Source organism: Uloborus diversus, chromosome 3 (genome assembly GCF_026930045.1).
Source record: "Uloborus diversus isolate 005 chromosome 3, Udiv.v.3.1, whole genome shotgun sequence".
NCBI classification, from domain to species: Eukaryota; Metazoa; Arthropoda; class Arachnida; order Araneae; family Uloboridae; genus Uloborus; species Uloborus diversus.
The window spans coordinates 15,812,103-15,835,275 of NC_072733.1; the positions used below are offsets into that span (position 1 = coordinate 15,812,103).

Genomic DNA, 23,173 nt, shown 5'->3' on the forward strand with positions numbered 1-23,173 from the left:
CAATGAAATTTATTGATTTCTGAAGGTCTACTTATATTATTATTATTTGCGTTTCGATAATTCCTTTACCTTTAATAAAGTAACATGGGAAATTGTTTGTCCGGGTTTTTTGCCGCACCCTGCAAAACACACTATAGCTAGAGCTTCTTTATCTAATTTTACCTATCGTCTCACTCTTTAGTATCACATATAATGTTTTGAAAACCATAAAATTCAATGCCTAACGTATATGACAACCCACCTATCCTGAGTTCAACACTAATTTAACAAAACGCGAAAGTCTTGAAAGCTAAACCTACTCAGTTACGTTATGTAGTAGAGTTTATAGCAGGCCCCGGTTATTAAAAAGTAAGAGATCGTATATAATTAGTTAGGTATTAAAATAATTCATCGCATAGTAATTAGAATCGATGCTTATTTTATAATTGGGTGTTTAGTTTAGTTGATTTTTGTACAGGGATTATAAAATAAATTTGATTTATACGTTTGGGTAGGAAATCGTATGTAAGTATGAGCAATTATTTTTTTTACTTTTTAGTTCCTCTTTGTTTTTCGAAGTAGGTTCTTTTTTTATTTGAAAATATTTTATAAATTCAACATTTAAAAATTCAGCCAAATACTACATCTAAGTAGAAAATTAGGAATCATCGTAGCTTATATGGCCCCCAATGGATAATCTACCTTACACTTCCGGTTTTTTTTTCTTTTCTTTTCTTTTCTCAATAAATATTAATTGAATTTTTAAGTTGTTTAAATACTGAACATTTTAGAGTTCATTTAATGGTGTTTTTTTTTCTTTTTTTCGTAATTAAAAAAGCTAGAACGTAAAAACCGTCAAAAAAAAAAAGTCCTGTTTTATGATCGTTTTAGAGTGGCAGCAATGAATGGGACACATTTTAACAAAAATAAAGTGTCTTTGTTGGGTTTATGCATATTTAATGATACACGAAAAAGGTTGAGAACCGCAAGGCTAATAAACCTCGGAAATTTTGTTTCTTTGTCTAGTTATACGGGACGATAGTTTTGTTTTGAGAAAGCAGTTTCTCGCGTAAATAGTTTAGTTTTTATAGCCTAATTTTACTACGAATAGATAGTTAAAAGCGTCTCTTTAGTCGAGTGGTCAAAATACTTCATGAGCAGTCAACTGTTTCTTTTCCAGCTAAAGTATCTGATTTCAAAACAACACAGGGTGTTGACACTGAATATTGTTATAAGGGGTCATTCTCAGCTGAATTAAATCAAACCAAAAAGGTGACGAGCATGGTGAGTAATGTGTTGAAAATGCGAAAATACGACAGTGGTTATTTACAAAAGGATGTTTATTTTACTGCCCAAGCGTGAAAACTTTAACGTTTATTTCTTTACTTTTTTTTTTTCCTTTTTTTTTTTGGAATCTGATACGAAGTTTTTGTTAACAAAACTTCAAAATAATTACTTCTTCGTAAACACAGTGAAACAAAACATCCTCCGCACAGGGATAATTTTGTCGAGTATCTATACTATTAAAACCTATGCGCGTCTGTCTGTGTGTGCCTAACCCTATCTCCTCCGGACTGGCATTGACTTCGAACCTGCTAATAACGAGCCCTGGTTTAATAAAAACCCGGATTTAACGAGGAAATAAGAATTATTGGTTGGGGGTACAATCTACAATGTTAAGTCTACGGGAGCTTAACTCGCTTTTAACGAGCAAACCCTGCTTAAAGCGAGCAGTATTTTGTGATTCCTAAAATTTCTGTTGACAGCCGGATTAACGTCTCCGAACATCTTCATCCTCTAACATTACAAAAGATCATTTAGAATGCAATTTTTAAGACGAAAAAGTAGAAACATTTCTAGGGATAGGACTCAGAATATTTGCTTCCAGTAACGTCACCAAAGATCGTCTAAAACTGCGTTTTTAGAGAAACAATTTCGAAAAATATTCGCGCTAGGTATCCAAAACCCCCTCTTCTTCTCATAATTAGAGCTACAAAGTTTGCGTTTTTAAAGTTTCAATGTCTAAAAATGGCCGGAACGGCTCCCCCTAATCTCTTATCTCCCTAACATTAGCGAAGATCATCCAAAATGTATTTTTAGAACTAAACTAATTAAAAATATTTCCATGGATCTTCCTTCGATTCTATCCTTCTCTTAGCATACCCGAAGATGTAGTCTAAAACTGTGTCTTAGAGTTATGATTTTGAAAGACTGATGAAGGAACACCTCAGAACTAATTCTTCTCATAACATTATAAACGATTGTCTAAAATGCATTTATAAGACTGGTTCGAATATTTTCCGGATGAGAAACCCCCTAAAGTAAAGGGTACTTCTGAGTAAATATTATACTAACGATTAGGTTTATATTGCCAATAGTACTTTGATCTAGTAATAAGTCCCTCTTGAAGCCAAAAAAAAAAAAAAAAAAAGGAAAAACTGAACCCATTCTCTCACTCTGTATTTAAAAGATACGTTTGAAATAATTATAATGGGCTGCCAATTTTTTGAACCCTACTTTTTTGACCCCGCGATGGCCCTGGGTTCCGGTTCTGTTAAATATACGAGTTCAGCAGCGGTAAAAGGTATAATATTGTACTTCTTCTATCCTGCCAGCTTCAAGTGCTTAAAATCATCCGGTAATTTATTGTTTCTTTGAATAGCAATTTTGTATTTGAAAAGTATTCTTCTAAACCCGACTATAATTGATTCGTTTCCCATTTTTATTTTTCTTGACCTAAAGGCAATGCCGTTTCATTCATGTAATAGAACCTACAATGTGCGTCTACACTTCCGTTATTTTCATTACCACATTTCGCCGGAGGGGGTGAAAAAGAAAATCATTGAAAAAATACCCCTCGATCCTCATAGGTGAAGCTTTCACGCACTCTCATTGAGGGTTTGCTACACCAAATGCTGTATCGCTCCTCTTTTGGCGAGCGAATTAATGATTTCGGAAATTCTTCGCATTTTTGATACATTGATTGCAAATTTTGAAGTGCTACCGTGTCCAGGGGCGTGCACAGGAGGGGGGAGAAGGGACACCTGCTGGCTCGAACCCGAGGAAGAAGGGGGCCCAATATTTTTAAAATTAGACGTGTAATATAGGAGTAAACAAAATGGAGGGAGACCTGGAAAAGTCATTTGTGACGGGCCCCAAAATTTCTGTGCACGCCCCTGGCCGTGAATAAAATGTTAAAGAAATTAAACTACTTTTTATGATGTTATATTTAAACTAGTACAAGCTTGTGGAAGAATTTTCAATGTGTGTGGCGAGTTTAAATGCTAATTGTTTAGAAATGCTATAGGGCTACGAAAAAAACGTAGTTTCTACGTACTACAGCCTTGAACTCCGATGTTACAAAAAGGAAAACATGTCCGAAACGAACAACTTCTTTTTTTTCTTTTTTTTTCTTTTTTTTTTTTTTTTTGTAATCCAAAGAAACTTTTCAATTATTAAATATAGTATCCCTATTATTAATCAATTCGATAATATTTTTCTTGTTCTTAATAGGGCTCCAAATTTTTGCTTAAATATAAACAAAAGGAATTTATCTTAAAAAATAATTTAAAAAAAATAAGAAATTAAATGTTTTTCTAAACTAAACTGTTACTTACCCTTTAGTAAATTTAAGAGTAAATTATTCACTGCGTCTATTACGTTTGTTATTAAACGGACCGCGCAAAACTCTGCTACTAATTTCGATTTTCAAAAGTTGGTAGCTTCAAGAGTGCCCCTATGGGTGGTTACGGGAGGTGACTGTGATCTAGCAAAAAATTATCTTATTCGGTAAATTTTGTCTGACGATTTGGGTTCATTCCATACGAAATGAGCAAAAACGGCAAAAAAGTGGTGACCACATGATAACAGATTTTTATGAAATATGGTATACAGGTTCCTTTTACGCATACATAAAAATATTTAAAATATTTTGGTTTACTATTTTTTATTTTAGTAGTTACATGTGATTGAAAATTGGTCAAATTAAACAGCATTCCTACAAATGCTCAATGTAGTATTTTATCAGTCGCTATAGAGGGGGAGGGGCGGTCCGCCCCGGGTGTCACCCTCTGAGGGGAGGGGTGACACCCCAAGTCTTTTTTCTTTTTTTTTTTTTTTTTGCTCTCCACAAAAGTTCTTTCGATCTGGCTAAAAATTTGAGGCTCAATTTTTGTAGGAAAATCCAATTGAAGACATTAATATATTTCAAGTATTGTCCGTTTCCCACGAGAAGGCACTTGACTCCGCCTTCCTTACGTGGTATCCGATGATTCTATTTCGCTGTTTTCAGCAGAAGGCATATTCGGTTTATAGCATTTTGCCGAATAAAAGCAGCAGTTTTTAAAATGTAAGAATAACGAAAATAGTATCAGACAAGTGAAGCAAGTGATGTAAAGGACACTATGACTGTTTTGCACATTGAAATGCGCGCCCAAGTAAAGGGCATATGGTTGTCTCATTTAGAAGCACGTGGATCTGTTAGATTTACCAATCACCTCCGCGAAAATGGAACTCTGCGTTCGAAAAGGCGGGGCGAAGTGCCTTCTCGTGAAAAACGGACAATAGTTCCAGAATCCAGACAAGCATCATCTTTAATAGGTCATGTGTACATCAATGACTGTTCATGTGAGTTCACTAACTTACGAAGAAATTCACTTATCTGAAAAAATATACAGGCATAAAATCAATGTGTAGAAAAACATTACCTAGCCACAAATAGATGCTATATGTATAACAAACAAATGAAATTATTGATATTGGATTTAGGCCTGATTTCTAAACTCTTTTTCTTCAAACATATGCTCCTTTCACTGATGAGTATGACTGAGATAAATGTGAGACAAGGAATTTAGGTGTTCAATTGTTAATGGAGATGAAACTAATGATAATTTCATGTTCTCCAAAATAGCTACTGGTACTTCATTCAATTGTTATTGAACCTATTTTTCAAGATTAATAAGTTTTACTGATCAGACAAAAAAATCGTAATTTTTGAGGTTGTAGTAGGCAGAAAGAAAGTATCGTTTAAGACATGCATTTATGACCGCGTTTTATCAACATTTTTTGGCCGGGGCGGACCGGTAAAAAAATTGCCAAACGTTTCGTGAGCGAACAGCTGTTTTTTTCCACAAAAACTTCATTTGGTGTTAACAAACCGCTACATAAATTTGTACATTTTGAGTGAGTTGCAACATTTTAATTATCATACTCCTGACAATAATATTTAAACATAAAGATAAATTACTATTGTAATTATTATACAAATAAATAAATCTTTGAGAAAAATCACCGAAGCTTATCAAAATAATCACAAATCCAATCTGTAAAAAAATAGACGTAACAAGAGACAACTGCCAATTTTCCTAGTAGAGCTGCGAAGTCGGAGGTGATAAAAAGTATTTTTTTTTTTTTTTTTTTTTTTTTTTTTGTGATATAAGATTTTTTATATGGAAAAGCCTTTTCCGAAAAAGGAACTAATGTTAAAAAAAAAGGAAAAAATAAAAAAAATAAAAGAAACCAAATCAAAGAAAAGATTTTGTGTTTTGTATATATTCTACATCAATAGATGTTTCCAAGAAAGTTTACTCAACGCAAATCCATAGTTCCTGGATTTATGCATGCTTCGACTTTCCCTGAGGGTGCTATTGTTCAGTTATTGTGAGCAGCTAAATAGAGAAAAAAAAAAAAAAAACGGTTAAAATAACTGTCTTTTTTTTTCTTTTTTTACTTTTAATTAGCCACAGTTATTTTCTGTATTATTGATGTTATTGTTAAAAATTGGGTTCGAAAGATGTTTATCTTTTGTATGGAAAGCAATATTTTGTTTTTCTAAAGTTGAAAATTTTAAGAGAAAGTCTGTGCAATCTCATTACACATTTAAAGTATGAATTGAAATTCACTCATGACGTAAACATGCGACTTCAGTAAACTGTTTTTCTCAAAATGTATCAAAGCTGTGATTTCTTTATATCTGTTCATTTTTCAATATGCCACTAACCCACCACCATCGTTAACATCACATTGTTCCTTGTGAAAGCTTTCAAAACGTTAATTTTGTTGTGTATAATTTTGTTGTCAATATTACTACGTTTTACTAAAATGTACAGGGTCCGGCATCCTAACCTCCCGTATTTAGGAAAAGCGTGAGTGAATAGGGAAGTTGCAACCGATTAAATGTTCATATTTTGGATATTGTTAATTGACCCTCAAAACTAAAAAATTCACCATCGCCGAATTTTAAAACACCGTGGTTGATTTTTAATGAATTTTTAAAACATCTACGCGCAAAAGTGCGCTCTTCTGAAACGTCACGAGCCTACGTCACAGGGCGCGAATGGGCAGCCTTCCGCCGAAGATTCCTTGTTTTCGCTACGGACATTTTGAGCGCGCTGATATTTTTATTTTTTAGAAATTCAATAATCCTTTTGAACACACTATGGAGACCGGATTCGTTAAAGCACAATCTAAATAATCTTCCTCAAGTAACATCAATGATGATATTCGAATATTTCCGAGAGGATGAGAGGTTTAATGTTCCAGAAACGCGAGGAGTTAAATGCGAGGAGATAAGCCTTTTACGTTTCGTCTTCGAAGTCGAATGCGTGACCTTCGGCTTCTCTCCTATCGGAAGAGCGCATGACGTCATTTCCTATGCCATTTGACGTCACAAGTGCTTGAACTTTAAAAATTAATTCAAAAAAAACTACTTATCGTATCGCAAAATTTTTTTCACCTATGATGTTCATACATGTTACTCTATCATATAAAAATAAAATTGAAAAATCGAAAACTTCCCAATTGTGGTGGGGATACGGTGATGCAAGTGGAAGTGGTGCCGATAGACAGCAGTATATGTACCATTTGCAGTAGTGGCAATGGCATGGCGCAATGAGCATCATCATGTGCTATTGAGGAGCGTATTCGAAATGGTATAGTTTTAGAAATGACTTAGCAAGAATTACCTAACATGATCCTGTTCCAAATAGAAAAAAAAATGATGTTCGGGTATCAAACTTTAGAGCCACAGGTAGGGTAACGGCACCTGTAACAGACAAAGGTTCAGTAACAGACAGTCGTAAGTTTGAATTTAAATAATAAGAATTTTAGAAAGGTAAAACTGGTGTTGCTACGACCCATGAATACGGTGCAACCATCTAGTGTTTATCAGGGCCGGATTAACATCTATTTACGCTCTAGGCTAAACTTAGACACATGTGTGACTCACACCCACCTCACATGTGTGAACTCTACCGAAATCGTACCCCCCCCCCCCCCAAGCCATTCCCAGAGGAGTAGCAAGTGACAAGTGAAGATTTCGCCCTCCCCCCTGTTTGACAAAATTAGGTATGGGTTTCTTTCTCTGCTTTCCATTGGTGACGTCCAAAAGTGGGGGTTCGGGGGTGCTTCCCCGGGAAATTTTTGAAGTTGAAGTCTTAGAAAAGTAATTTTTCACCATATAAGGCGATTTAGCGGGAAGTACTGGCATTTGGAACTCGCCTCGGAAAGTTTTTGAAACTGAAGTCCTTAAGTTATCTTTGATGATGTTAAAGAAAGGATGAGTTCGGGGATTCTTCTCCCCCCCCCCCCCGTAGAAATTATAGTCTTGAAAACGAAATTTTTGATTTACTTATGATTCTGGGGAATGGTGGGTGTCTGAAGAGCTCCCCTGGAAATATTTTGAAATTGAAGTCCTAAAGCGCAAGTTTAAACAATCTTTTTCTTTTATGCGGGTACGATTTGGTGACTCTAGCGAGAAAACTTTTCGAAATTGAAGACAAAAAATTGTAAGACATCTTTTATGACGTCCGGGAAATGGATGGGGTGTAAGCCCTTCTTGATCTTTGATGACTTTATATGGGAAGGGATGGGTAGATGGGTTTCTCGTTGAGTCTTACTCGGAAACTTTTTGAAATTGACGTTCCAAAAACATTTGACTGTTTTAGTTTTTCCATAATGGAATTTTCAAATTTTCACCTCAAATTTATGTCTGTTTGAAAAACCAACATTTTTAGTCCAAGAAAATAAAAACTTTTGACTTTGGGGATGAGGTGATACTTAGCAGTCATATCCTATGTAATTGTTCCCTTTTGATTTAAACTTAAACATCATGGCTCTTGAGTTTCTTGATGCACTTTTGTTTTCCCTTCATTTTTTTTTTTTTTTTAAACCTTAAAAGGATTTAGAACTGCTGGTGTTTTTTTCTTGCAATGTTCTAAATCTTTCTTTTGGTCCCTATTTTAATTTTTCTTCTATTTAAAACATGTTTCGGGCTTTCGGGGCACCCATGTATTTTTATCAACTTCGTTGTGATCTTCGTCATGAAATTTTGAATAGAAATATTGAAAAAATATAATACGTTGGAAGCAAACCCCGATAACCGACATAATTAAAAATAAAAACACATAAACTTGTGTATAATTACTTATTTATTAGGAACTTTCATGCAATGCATGTTTGTGTAGAGAATTAAAGCTGTCTTTGTTGAATATTTTGTGTAAAGGTGATAGAATTGGCAAAGGCGCCCCAATAGGGGACGGGGGGGGTCATGAGGTATCACTGTAACATCCCCAATATTTCCTTATTTCACAAGAAATGTCTGACAGTCCGGAAAATTTGGAGACAACATTATAATATTTCTTTTGTAAGGATGTTTAATTGCTTTTTTTTTTAGATGTTGGTCGTGTGCATTATCGTATTTTGTCATTCGGTAAGATTTGAAGTTTCAGACATTGTGAAGGTTACGCAGATCCTAATCACAGCATTACGACGCTGCCCGGATAGTTTTTCCCCAACTATAGTGTATTTCATATGCAATGAAAAAAAAAGTAGTTTTTCAAATATTTACTTTTAAAAAGAATTAATGAATTGAAAACATTACTGAAAAAATTTACATTTTGTTTATAAAATGTTTTAACATGCACCCGTTTAGAAAATAATTTTGTATGCATATTTTTTTCTAGTTGTTATCTCATTTTAAAACAGTTATTGAAACTTGTAAACGCATTTGGGGGAAGAAAATTAAAAATTACATTCCCCCCCCCCTAAATATTTTGCAGACTAATTAACATTCTCGTACTTTAATTACAAGTAATATAATTGCATATATTCAAAAGTTAATGTTTTAAAAACATTAGCTTTCTCTCACTCACTTTTTCTAGGACTAAATGACACTGGATTCTCGGTAATATTCCTAAAATAATGCGGTATATAGGATTTTACAACGAAAAAGTGTTTTTTTTTTAAATTTTAATTGGGAAATAAACGAGAATAAATTATTTTAAAATGCATTAATCAGAGATCGTACATTGTATTTAAAATTAGAATAATCTGTTTAAATTTCATTGGCATTTTTCTCTTATAACATGAGGATCCCACAAATATAAATCGCTCAGGGCCTCACAAGAACTAGAGCCGCCAAGATAAGAGCTCGAGTCCCAACTTTTCTACGCAACACCCAAACGTTTTTTCGCTCTTCTGAAAAGTAGTGATTATGTTACTTACGTTAGTTTGCTTTTGAGGTACAGAAATGTTCGTTTAGATCAGAAGTTTAGACTGTGGATTAATTAGCTATTAGTATTCAAATAGTTTATGTACTTTATCAAAATTTAAGGAAGGGGCAGGTCCGTCATTTCGAATTTTTCCATGGGAGGAGGGGAGGGGTTGTAAGGTACATACTCAATGCATATTAATTGAAAAACACCAAAACTCACACCCACATATAAGTATACGTTGATTTCACAATGCTTAGAAAAGGTTCTGTGAATAAACTTTTATGTTATTCCACTGATATTACAATAAATATTAATTTTTCAAAATATAAAACATAATTTAAAACTTCGATTGATATAGTTGGGTCAAAAAGAAAATCCATATTCTTTTATGTCATTTCAATTTCATGACACTTTAAGTCTTCCAACGGGATAAGTAAAAGACATAAAATTCTGGGAACGCTTTCTGGTAATGAAATGAGTATTATTAACATTATCAAGATACTATAATTGGAAGATTATAGTTTTGTCACTATTGAATGAACTCATATAAATCCATTGCAACACGTGAAAAATACCCTTTTCCCATTTGTTGTGTATGTAATGTGCCTGCTGCAGGGAATGTAAAACTTATGATTAATGCAGGATGTAAATAAATTCAAAAAAGATTTCGAATAAAAATGTGTTTCAAATGATTGTAAGAGTGAGTCTAAAAATTCAAAGAAAGAAGTAAGACCCCTCGTCCCCCATCACATGAAGAACTTGATTTCATCATTAACTCACACGTTTGTGCAAGCGATGGCTGAAAAATTTTAAATTAGAACCAGGTCTGTCATTTTGAATTTTCCCCGGAGGGGGGGGGAGCAAAGGGTGAACATTCGATGCTAATTTTAACGAAAAGACAGCAAAAGCCACGCCCACTTATGTGTAAACACATTTTTTTTCATAGCCAAGGGGGCTGCCCCGCTCCCCCCCCCAAATGAAAGAACATTTAAATCACCAACGAGCTTTTTGCAAAACTTTTCAAAAACGAGCTGATGTGTGCATCACATGACTTCCTTTTACTCCAATTTAATGTCATTTTGACATTATTGGCAGTTTTAATGTGATTCAATAGTTTACTCTCTAAATATCACCAACAGTGGCCAAATTAAAACCAGATTTAACAAAAAAATTTAAAAAATCACCAAATTTGTCGCCAAGTTGGCGAAAAACCTTGGCGACCAAAAGACTGGCGATATATCGCCAAGTGTCCGATAACACCACTTGAGTTTACATCGAAATGAACAATGATTTCCGCCCAAAAAGGGGCAAAAGACCCCTTTAGAAACACCCGAATGCAACCAAAAGTGGAGGTGCACAACTAGATCCCACTAGATATATACGTACCAAATTTCAACTTTCTAGGACACACCGTTCTTGAGTTATGCGACATACACACACACACACATACGCACGTACATACGTACATACAGACGTCACGAGAAAACGCGTTGTAATTAACTCGGGAAACTTCAAAATGGATATTTCGTGCGTCTATACGTTCTTAAGTACATATGTACGTGTGGTCGAGTCGAAAAAAAAAACTCAACATTCATTTGGGGTTGAGCAAAATGGAAATTAAGGCCGATTTTTGAGGAAAATTTTTTCCGCGAATACAGTACTTCCTTTTTTGTAAAAGGAAGCAAAAAGAGCAGAGAACTTGAATCAAGAAAAAGGCCTTTTAAATCATTGTTAGAAAGCGTCTTAATATTGTAAGAAAAAAATAAGAGCATTAAGACCCCTCCTCCCTTCACATGAAAGACTTACGCACACGTTTATGCAAGCGATAACTGAAAATCATAATTACAAATAGCGAAGCGAACAATTCTTTCCCCGTTTCAACAACGCGGCTTTTTCCCAACTCGGACTTCTCAACATCGCCAAGGAAAGGTATTTGGCGCCTCTCTGGGTTCGTGACTTCAGCAACCCTCACGCACTTGATGCGCGAGAGATCAATCCGCTTATTCCGCTTTCCGAAATCCCCGCGTTGGAGGGGAAGTTTTCACTGAGGAATTTTACTTTCGGATCCGCTAGTCGCATACGCGAGTTTTCCGTTTTCAGTTTGACAAATCGTGATGACACGTGCGTCTACCTGAACCGTGGTTGCCCACAAACTGATGTGTGTTTAAATTTTTCAATATCAACTTTCAAATGAGCGTTTGAAAATGAAAATGTATATTTGTGATTGCTGGTTTTAAATCGGTGCAGAAGAGATGTGTTTCAAGTTACGTAATTCTTAAACATTTTGGACCGCTCAAGTTTTAAGGATCTGTCAATGAGGTTATGAATAAACATGTATTCTTCAATTCGGTTTGTTGCTGTGTGCGTGCTGCTGTTATCAGTTTGTGCTGTGTTATCGAAATCAACCGGGTTATTTCAACTCCAGGTTCTTTCCATACATAATTATAGAGGTGAACTGATGGATGGCTCTTGTTGCGGAGGCTACCGTTCTGCTGGTGGTGGTTGTCCTTTGCAATGCAATACCGCCTTCGTGCTTTGTTTGAAGGAATATCAATCGCATATAACAACTGGAATGTGCACTTATGGTAATCTGTCAACTGCTGTAGTAACCGGCAATTCATTTTCCGTTCAGAATGAACCCAATAAAGAAATTCTTCTGAGTTTACCTTTTTCGTTTAGTTGGACGGTAAGTGCTTGTTTATTTACTTCTGATTTTCCGATCAAAACATGTCCGGAAAATCAGATCGACAATGTTACTGAGGTGTGTAACCAACACTATTGTGTATCTTATTTTCCGGACAGGTTTGTATTTTTTTTTTTCGGGATTCTTAGAGGGGCTGTCCGCAAATGATGTCATGCTTTGAGGGGGGGGGGTCGTGAAATTGTGACAGTTTGTGACAATGGGGAGAGAGGGGTAATATGAAGTGCAACATCACGTTTTTTTTAAAAGATTGTTTCACAAAATATCGTGACGTGTGTCAATGGAAGGGGGAGGGGACACGTTAAGTGTGTGACACTTTGTGAAAATTGGGGACGGGGTCAAATATGTTGAAGAAAAGTGAGACATCATTGATCGACAGCCCTAGATATAAAGTATGATTCTTAGAAGTTATGCATTAAAAAAAAAAAAAATAATAAAAATAAAGTTGCAATTACCCTTGTTTGAGAGTTAATTAAATATTGCATTAAGTTTTATTTAACTTTCGAGATGGCTCTAAAAGAAATTATAAAGTATGCTTTGCTTTAAAAAAATTTTTTTAACATAAAATTTAAATCAACCTGCATGTAAATTTAAATTTTGTGTACAATTGTTTTCCATTTCATAGCTTAATGTTACTGGCCTTTTGTGGATCGTTTTTCATTAGATTCATCCTCCATGTAAAATCTGATAGTTTATGTATGTTATATTCTGAATTCTTAGTTTCATTGAAGTAACATATTTATAAAGTTATAACTGCCGATTTTGAAAGCAAAATATTGTTTAAAATGTTGTTAAACTCTAAAGATGGGTCTTAAGAGAAATCTTAAAGTATGTTTTGAATTTAAAAGACATGCTTTTCAAATTGTATGTTCAAAGTCTCATAACATGCGTATTGATTTAAATTTTAGACACAGTTGAATGTATTTCATTCAATCAATTCTAGTTTGATTAAATTTTAAGGGCTTGTTATAAAACTTTTGGTTAAATTCATTTTTCATGTAAAAACTGATGGTATTTTAAATTTTAATTTACTAATTTCCTTCTTTTAAAAAAAAAAAAGTGAAATAAGTGATAGATTTTGTTGCTTACTCTATATTTTAGTGTATGAACATTTTGTATAGTTGCACCTAGTAGCTTTCTTACGGTAATGAATGATTTTTCTGATTAATTTTCATTTTAATTTGATAAACATGACGCAATAGAACCTGGAAAATCGAAGCTCTTTGTACGGGATTCTCGTTTAATCGACGTCAGTTTCCTAAAATTTTAGTGCATCGGCAAGTTAACATCTCTTCAAGGTCTCTGAATGGCAGACACTGAATTATTCGTGATCTTTTATCGCTGCTAACTTTTTTTTTTTTTTTTTTTGAATTCAAATTCAGCAGTTTAATTTTACAACGCTAAATAGTTCTAGTTAAAAAATGCAATTAAATGGGGTGGTTTCCTTCAGTCAAAGGTACTACTTTTAGTCATTGAAATGGATAGAATTAGCAAAAAAAATTACATGGACCCAGAAAATACTTTGATTTCCCCAACAGTTTTTTTTAAATAAATTTTTTAAAATGTCCGATTTTTCAAACAAGGCGTGGTCTTTATGACGTCACAAATGATGCAATTAGGCGCATCTTTCTACTACGTTTCCACGTTATGATAATCAAGCAGCGAATTAAAATTGCGCTCTACGCTTGCTATCAACCATATCGTTGCCAATACACGTGAGTAAAGATGCGAATTAAATATTTTGCGAAGAGAATGGCAACATTGAATGGCATACCATCATTTGTGATGTCACACGACAGAACTGTAAACAATGAAAGTCACCGATTTAAGTTTTTTTTTTTTTTAATATTAAACTTAAACAAATTATTTAAAAAATGGTCAGATCCTATGTTTTTAAGCATGCTCTTTCAGAAAAAAAAAATACTTTTAAAATATTGGAAACGACCCCATTCGAAAACTATCAAATTTGAAAGTATTGTACATTTTTATTAAGTAGTTATTTTTTTAACAACGCATTTTTGTGCTTAAAATTGAAGGACAAAAATTTTTCTTCGTTGTTAAAAGCGTAAATAAATTAAAATTTGCGGCATGTTTCATTAAGCTTTTATTGCATTTTTTGATAAGTGTGATATTTGACGAACAAATTTGTTAGTAATTAATATAAAGAGCTGTCCATAAATTATGTCACACTTTTTTTTTCAACATTTTTGACCCACTCCCCCCCCCTTTCGTCACACGTCACGCCATCTTTCTTAAACGTATTCTTATATTAAAAGAAATGCTTGGTGTCACACGTTTTCCTACAACTCCTTCCCCTTGTCACAAATTAACCATTTCACGAAGACCCCCCCCCCCGCAAAGCGTAACATTGTTTGTGGATAGCTCCTAGTGTAGAAAACACATGGCATATGCAGGGGCGTGCACAGAAATTTTGGGGCCCGTCACACTTCTCCGGGCCCCTATTCATATTGTTACCCTTATATTTCACCCCCAGTTTTAAAAATACTGGGCCCCCTTTCTCCCCCCCCCCTCCCCCTGTGCACGCCCCTGGGCATATAGCAGTCCTTTTGTAAATGTGTACACGTTTAAATTCAGAGTTTTCGTTTCTAAGTCAACCTAACAGCTACAATTCCGATTTACCGAAGATATTCGACCCCGAAACACTTCGGTTAATTAAGGTTCTACTCTATTAATATTATAAAATGAATAAGATGTTTAACATATCACACGTAAAAATATCAGGATCAGTAGTAGCAGGTAAATCAGGCCCGTCATTTCAAAGTTTTCCGTTGGGAGGGGGGGGGGGGAGGTGCAAAAGGTATATACTTAATGCATATTACTGGGAAAATTCATGCAAAATGCATAATTTCATTATGTTTCTTGAATCTATACCTGATCACCCAAATGGCGGGCTTGAAGCAAAATTAGTAGTACGTAGCTACGTATAACTTTCTAGTAAATACACATTTGGTTTAGAAATACGATATACGAAAGAAAATTTTTAGTCTTCTTAATGTGATATTTTCTCACCCATTCTTTGCTGCGTAGAGGGCTATATGAAGTAAAGGCACCTCTAAAATCAAACATTTCTCGACGTTTCTAATCAGTGTGGTTTAACATTACTTATTTTTCGATTTTCTTCTTTTTCTGGAATTTAATCTTGAGAGTGAAATCACGGTCTGTCTCGTGTAGAGGAGAAAAAGTAATTGGACACAAATTAATAGTGGCCCGTATTTCAAAAAAGTAGCTACTAATGAAACTGTTACTATTGGCAGTGCCTGATTAGTGAATAGGATAACTAGGTCGTGGTCTAGTGACCCCTCTCTTTAGGGCCCCGCAAATGGCTAAACTTGTTTTAGCTAATGGATAAAACTAAGGTTTGCTGACAAGGGCTCCCGAAAAAGTGTCTGGCTTAGTGCCCCTCGATATCTTAATCAGCCTTGACTATTGGTCACTGGTAAACAACGAATTTCCAAAGTTTTGTCCTTTGGACCTGTCCATATAAATGATGTCACACTTTTTTTTTCAACATGTTTGACACCCCCTCCTCTTTGTCACTTGTCACATTTCACCTTACCGCCTCTCCTTCTCTTGTCATAGTAACGCTTTTTTTTCACTCACATTCTGTTTTAACCGCATGATGTTACAGTTATTGTTGCCTCTTTCCTCCCCTTTATGACAGACTTACAATTTCGCACCCCCCTCCCGTCCCCTTCCAAAGCGTGACATCATTTTGGACGACTCTTTTACAGTCGACTCCCGCTACATCACGATCCGACTTACGCGAAATGGCTATAACGCGAGTTTTTCAGAGCAACGAATTTTAGAGCTAGAGCGATTTTCTCACTCTCAACACGAAAATATTTGGAAAGGAATCGTGATGCTAAGTTTCAGCTTTGTTGTTGACTACTAAGCATTAGTTCGTGAATGTACTTTCATCCTTTCAGTATCACTGACTGCGCAAGTTCCCACATATCGCACTATAAACATAGCATTGTTAGTGTGTATGTATCACCACTCCTCATTTTTCATTCATTTATTCTAAATATGAAAGGTGATGAAATATTGTGGCACTCATGCACGCGGTTTCATCTAAAATTTGAAGATGGAAACAAAAAGCGAAAATTTGCGGCAATATAAGAAAAGGTAAATTCTTGATAAGCTCGAACAACTAGAAAGTGGGTCGAAGGTAGCACAATTAGGTATGGCGAATCTTTCATACGTATAATTAAGTCAAGAGAAGGCTATCCGTATAAGTCCAGAGGGTCCCAGGACCATAGATGTAAATGTTATAAAAGTAAATGCGAAACTACTGTATTTAAAAATATATTAGAATGACGATCAGACTGCGCAGGATAAATCATCTTCAATTTTTAAGTTATAAATGTAACTTATTGTATCTACTGTATAGTACAAGTGCAATGCTTTATTATTACTACGTACTGTACGTACCGTACTGTTTTATTTTTATATATCTCTCTCCCATTGATCATTTATTTTGTGCATCGTAACATTATTTTATATTGAATAATACAACTTTTTAAAAAATACGGTAAAAATTCAGCTGTTAATGTAGGAAACGGTAATATATAGTTAACAAATGGTCAAAAACAGTTTAAAAGGTCTTAAATGTCTAAAATGATTGGGTATGTTAATAAAAAAGTCATATATGCAACACTTTTCAACAACGCGAAATTACGACTTACGCGAGGAGTCTTGGAACGCATCTCTCGCGTAAGCCGGGATCTGACACTCATATTACGATGACTTGTTTTTGCAATTAAGTATTAGCCGTTGACTGCAAAATTTTATGCCATCACTTCAATGGACACACGTGTGTTGCATGTTGCTTAGGCTGTCCCCTCCCCCCTCCATATACTATTGTGCCCCCTTCAAGAATGAATCCCCCTCTCCCCTCCCCCCAAAAAAAGAGAAAACACGACAAAAATACCCCAAAAAAATCAACCCCTAAAAATTCAAACTAGATGAAAATTCAATTATTTACATTTTTTTTCTTCTTTTTTTCAGTTTGCAACCCTGCCCCCTGTATCCTCCATACCGGGGAGGAGCAATCCTGTGTTGCTCTCTCAATAGCTTCAAAAGAAGTTCAACAAAATTTAAGGATCGTGTCCAACGTCCTAAAAATCCCTAAAAAAAGACATAATATAAAGTATTCTTACCCTTTAAAAAGTCCTTAAAAAGGGGACCTCAAAAAGGCAATGCTTTAAAAAGTAACTGGTCCTGCGCACCCACTTAATACAAAATGTCGTTTTACATGAAATATGTTTCTTCATAAATTTATATGTATATAATTTATATCTTATTTTATTGTTTTAAATTTAATCTGCCTTATGTGGCATTATGTAGCTGATTGGCTTTAATTCCGAGTTTAAAACATTAAACTGACTGCGCATATCTACGATAAAAATTTATCTAAATGTAAGTACACAAAATTACTGTAAATGTTTTGGAAAAAGTTAATCGACCTTTGGTCCTGTGGACTACAGAATTCTATTAATAGTTTGAAGCAGTTTTCAGTGGTCTCAGGCGAGCGAACCATTAACTATTTCGAACACTGAATCGTGAATCCAGCATTTCTTTTTGAAATGAAAAATCAAGTCATCTCGGTATCAGTGCACTTGTTTTATTTTATAGGCCTTCTACTTTTTCTTTCTGTTGTGAATAAAAGATTAAAAAACCATCCTACAGTGAACTGCAAAAACAGGTGGTCTATTTTGTTTCAACAAAAACTAATTGGGCCGTTCACTCATGCCTAAATCTAAACATTATATTTTGATCCACTAGAGTACTTCACGCAATGAAAATCCCACGCTTTGAATACGCCTCGAGAAATGTGGTCAAGCGTATTTTCACGCTTTGTATTTTAAATAAAAATTTAAATTGGCAGGAAAAAGCGATTGGAATTTTAACAAGAACACATTTGAATGTTTTATTTATTTTTATACCCAAAATGTCAATGGCTCCAAAAGTTAAACCGCAAAATGGTACACATTCATTCCAGTCCTTCCCCTTTCCTTTTCATTCTTGGGAAATATTTTTTTTTTTAATGACATTTATCTCTTTTATGGATTTGATTGTTTTCGTTCATACTTACGTTTCGTTCATTGTACATTTTTCCAAAACGAATATCACTCCTCAAAAAAATGTCAATGTGTATTTACGACCGGGTTGACATTTACAGTCCGGAGGAGATAGGGTTACAGGCACACACAGGTTTTAATACAGTGGTGGACAAAATTATAGACTCATTTTTTTTTCTTTTGTTTCAATTATAACATGACTCAGTTTAAATTATTTTCATTGAAGTTAAGATGAATAGTTGAAGAAATAGTTCTAAAATCAGTACATCTTATCACCTAAATTAAAAAATTCATGAAATTAGAAAATTTGCAAATTTAATATTTTATCATTACGTGAAACCTGGACAAAAGTATAAACTCAAAAGTAAAAAATCCAGGATTACAAGAAAGTTTTGTTCGAAAATGTTAATTTAACGCCATAGAATGAATAAATGTTGCCATCAGTGATTGCTAAAAGTTTTATTTTTGGAAATTAATGAGAAACATATAAATGCACCGCTGGACAAAATTATAAACTCATTTTTTTTTAAATTCTCTGTAATGGTTTGGGCTGGTTTCTCTCAACATGGTAAAGCAGGATTGGCTTTTCTCAATGGAAGACAGAACGCTGAAGATTACCAATTAATACTGGACGATCATCTCTTAACTTTTGCGCATCTGATTCCTAGAAGTAACTGGTTATTTCAGCAAGATACCGCGAGTGTACACACAACGAAAAGTACAAAAGAATGGTTCAAGCTCTGGGATATCAAAGTTATCAAATGGCCAGCTCGTAGTCCGGATCTCAATCCGATTGAAAATCTTTGTTAGACCATGTTTCGCAAAGTTTATCATGATGGGCACCAGTACCAAACCGCAGAGGAATTAAAAGGGCAATACTTTCAGTATAGAACCACATGCCACTGCAGCTGTTGGAAACTCTTGTGAAATCTATTCCCAGCCGCATATTCGAGGTAATTCAGAAAAATGGTGGCCCAACTCGTTTATAAAAGTTTGTAGTTTACACTGATGGCTAGATTTAAAGCAGTGTTAATTTATAAAACTTTTCAAAAATTGATTTTTTTTTTTTTCAATTTATCCATGTTAATAGCAAAATTACATTTTCCTAAATCTTTGCTTTTGTTTTACTAAAGTAATTGCAAATGTAAATTAATTAAACTCAAAACAAAAATAATTAAAATTTTATCAGCTTATAATTGTGTCTATGCAGTATCGTAAGTTTGTAATTTTGTAATTCATATTGGTTAATTTTTGGATATTAACTGATTAAGTATTTGAATACAACTCTACCAAACTTCAGAGTTTCTTAGTTTTGGGTTGATACTTTTGTCCAGGTTTCATGTGTTATTAAGACAAAAAAGTTGAGAATTTTTTTTAATGAAATTATTTATTCTATAAAGTTTATGAGTTATACTGAATTTAGGACTATTTTAGTGATTATTACCTTTACTGGAACATTTTTTTTTACTGAGTTAAATTATGATTGATAAAATGAAAAAAAAAATGAGTTTATAATTTTGTCCAGCGATTCATTTATATGTTTCTCATTAATTTCCAAAAACAAAACTTTTAGCAATCACTGATGGCAACATTTATTCATTCTATGGCGTTAAATTAACATTTTCGAACGAAACTTTCTCGTAATCCTGGATTTTTTACTTTTGAGTTTATACTTTTGTCCAGGTTTTACGTAATGATAAAATATTAAATTTGCAAATTTTCTAATTTCATGAATTTTTTAATTTAGGTGATAAGATGTACTAATTTTAGAACTATTTCTTCAACTATTCATCTTAACTTCAATGAAAATAATTTAAACTGAGTCATGTTATAATTGAAACAAAAGAAAAAAAAATTGAGTCTATAATTTTGTCCACCACTGTAGTATAGATGACGTTTTGAAATGATGCCCTTCTGTAATTTTCATCAGAGAAAGATGGGTGCGTCTCCCCCTTCACCTCTTCCCCCAAAAAACCTCAAAAACCTTTCTTTTTGATCAGAGAAAAGGTTAAAAAATTAAAATAGAATGGGTTTAAAAGGATTAAAAGAAGAATTTACCTTCCCCCCCCTCCCCCTAAATTATCAGAGATCTCTCCTTTTTTTGTGGCTATACGATTGATTTTCACAACATGTAGAATCGTACGTTTCTCTCGCGATCTTATTCTGACAAGATACATTGTGGAGTAACTCCATCGCGGTTTCAAGCTGGCTTTAATTAAGCTACCGGTGTTGGTGTGGAAGCAAAGAGCAGTTTCGAAACAAGGTTTCTGATTTTCGCAGGAAGCGATAACATGAATCTATTACTCGGTTGGATATCCGTCTTTCCTTCTACTTCTAGAGTTCTTAATTAGAAGATTTAGAAGCCACATACATTCCAGTCTCCTGCTGTTGCCCTTTGTGAGCTGGAAGTTGATTTCTTCTTTTGGGACCCGGATATATGATGTACTTACTTAGAAATCTCTTCATCTTTATCAGTCATGCTCTTAATTAAAAGTGTAGGTAGATTGTCCTTGAGAAAACCTGCAAAGAGCCTTTTTTGCTCGGAAAGGTGTTTCCAAGCAATTCTATTCACAGGTGACTGATAAATGTCGATAATAATAGCTTACTTTTTTTTAAATCGGAATTAATAATCACTTTCCTTATTGTCGTGAAGTGGGGAGAAAGTGTTCAATTAATTAGCTTATCAAACATTTTATTTAATGCGCTAATTCACATAATAAGCTGTAAATTCTTCTTCTGGTGCTTTTGTAGCTTATTTATTTTAGTTCATGGCATTGTTTTTATACAGCTCCATTTCTGAAAATTTCTGCGTTGAGGCACAAAAATAGCTCTTTCGGATTTTTTTTTTTCTGCTACTTTCTGAATCCATTTCTTCTCACATACCATGTAGATGACATAAAAGCAATTCGTTATTTCAAATTGTTTATTTGTTACAAACATTTTACCTAACTCCAATGAGTGCTACAGGGCACTAATAGTACAAGTTAGAATGAAGTTTACATCTCCAAAGAGAAGCAAATAACACACAAGGTGATGACGGGAATCGAACCTCCGGCCACCTTTACCGCGTGTAGGCAGCTGCCAAAGCTGTTACTTATGTCCACGTGGAGTCCCCCCCCCCCTTCTCTCAATTGTTCATTAATGGTAACATTTCTCTTTTCAATCTCTCAGTTTACCCATTTTTTCTCTTTCTTTTACAGCTGTTAGATTAACTAATTTCGTTAGTTTCACAAACTCTAATGATGTGACGTAATTGCGGAGTCAAATAAAACAGAAAAGCGACGTAGTTGTGAATCCAAATATTAGAGAATATCGATGTAATTGCAAAGCCAACCAATATATATTAGCGAATGGAAATGTTATGTGTGAGTTTAGTTAATAGTATGTAAAGTAACAGGTACTTGAAATTCATTTTTCCCCTTCTATTTTCAACCATAACAAAAGCATACATGTTTTTTGGTTAGATACTTTTAAAATTGGTCTCCAATGAAAGTGCCATTTAATAGAAGACCCTCCAAAGATGAATAAAATGATGAAAATTTTGAGTGTAAAACCACAATTACAAAGAATTCTAAATCGGAAATTAAGCAGTTCGTTAAAATCTGTCTATAAATTGTGACAAATTAAAGCACAGGTTTACAACATAGAAGAGTTGATTGTGATAAACTAAGTTGATGAACGAGTTTTCAATTACAAAGAGCTATTTGTATTTAGTTTCAGATGGTAAACAATTATTTGACCAATAAACTAGTTTAAAACGCCAGAAACCGGGACTGTGCATGGCTATTGTGAACAGATTAACAGCTTTAAAACGCAAAAGTAAACGTGGTTACTGGGCGAAACATTAACATTTAATTAATTTGACAGTCCGTTCAATAAAATTGAATTGCTTTTGAACAGAACTAGCAGCGCTCTAGATAGTATATGGACCGCAATTTTCGCGCGAAAAATAAATTATTTCCTACAAAAAATAATTTTAAAAGCAAGCAAGGAATATTGACCGCATGTTAAAGCTTTTGCAAAAGTTTTATGTTTACAAAAAATATTCATTGTTTCATAAATAACTAAACGAGATGTTTATATTTTCTCTTCAAATTTTGTAAGTTTTAATTTTGTAAATTTTTTTCAGTGGAATCAAACTAATGAGAAAATCTAACTGTGATTGTGTGTTTGTTTACCCTTTATAAATTACAGTCCCTCAAAAATCAGAAAATTTACAAAAAATGACATTTTTAGACTCTTGTAATTCAAAAGAGGATGGAATTAAAATTAAAATTTCTTAGTCAACTGAATATTCCATTCAAGTACTATGCATGTTATATATATATATATATATATATATATATATATATATATATATATATATATATATATATATATATATATATATATATATATATATTGTTTCGTGTATTTGGTTTGTAAAAAAATTACAGGCCTTTAAAATTGAGTAATTTTGCTAGTTAATTCACACACTAAAACAGAAATAAAAAGTGAAAACTTCATTACACCTTAAATTACGTATATTGTGCTCTATATAATATATTATACTGAAAATAAACATATAGTAAGTATAAAAATAATTATTTTTTATTGGATAACTTAGAAATATTTGGACATTTCCCCACCCAATTGCTACCGAGTTTTTTAAGGCGACGAACTCGGAAAATACACCGTTTTTTTTTTTTTTTTTCTCTTCCTTTTACAAAAAAGGAAGTATTGTATTCGCGAAAAAATTTCCACTCAAAAATCGACCGTATTATCCATTTTGCTTACCCCCGAATGAATGTTCAGTTTGTTTTTTCGACTCGACCACACGTGGATAAGTGCCTGAGAACGTATAGACACGCGAAATATCCATTTTGATGATTCCCGAGTGAGTTACAACGAGTTTTCTCGTG

At 33.9% G+C, this 23,173-nt stretch overlaps 1 protein-coding gene across 1 annotated transcript in view; it reads left to right on the forward strand.

The window, feature by feature from the left end:
- The first annotated feature begins 11,802 nt into the window (after window positions 1–11,802).
- The window catches only part of LOC129218236 (protein jagged-1-like), a 140,314-nt gene continuing 128,943 nt past the window's right edge, over window positions 11,803–23,173 (forward strand). The window contains exon 1 of the mRNA XM_054852461.1: window positions 11,803–12,156. Within this exon, the coding sequence (XP_054708436.1) occupies window positions 11,803–12,156 (354 nt within the window). The remainder of the gene's footprint in view (window positions 12,157–23,173) is intronic.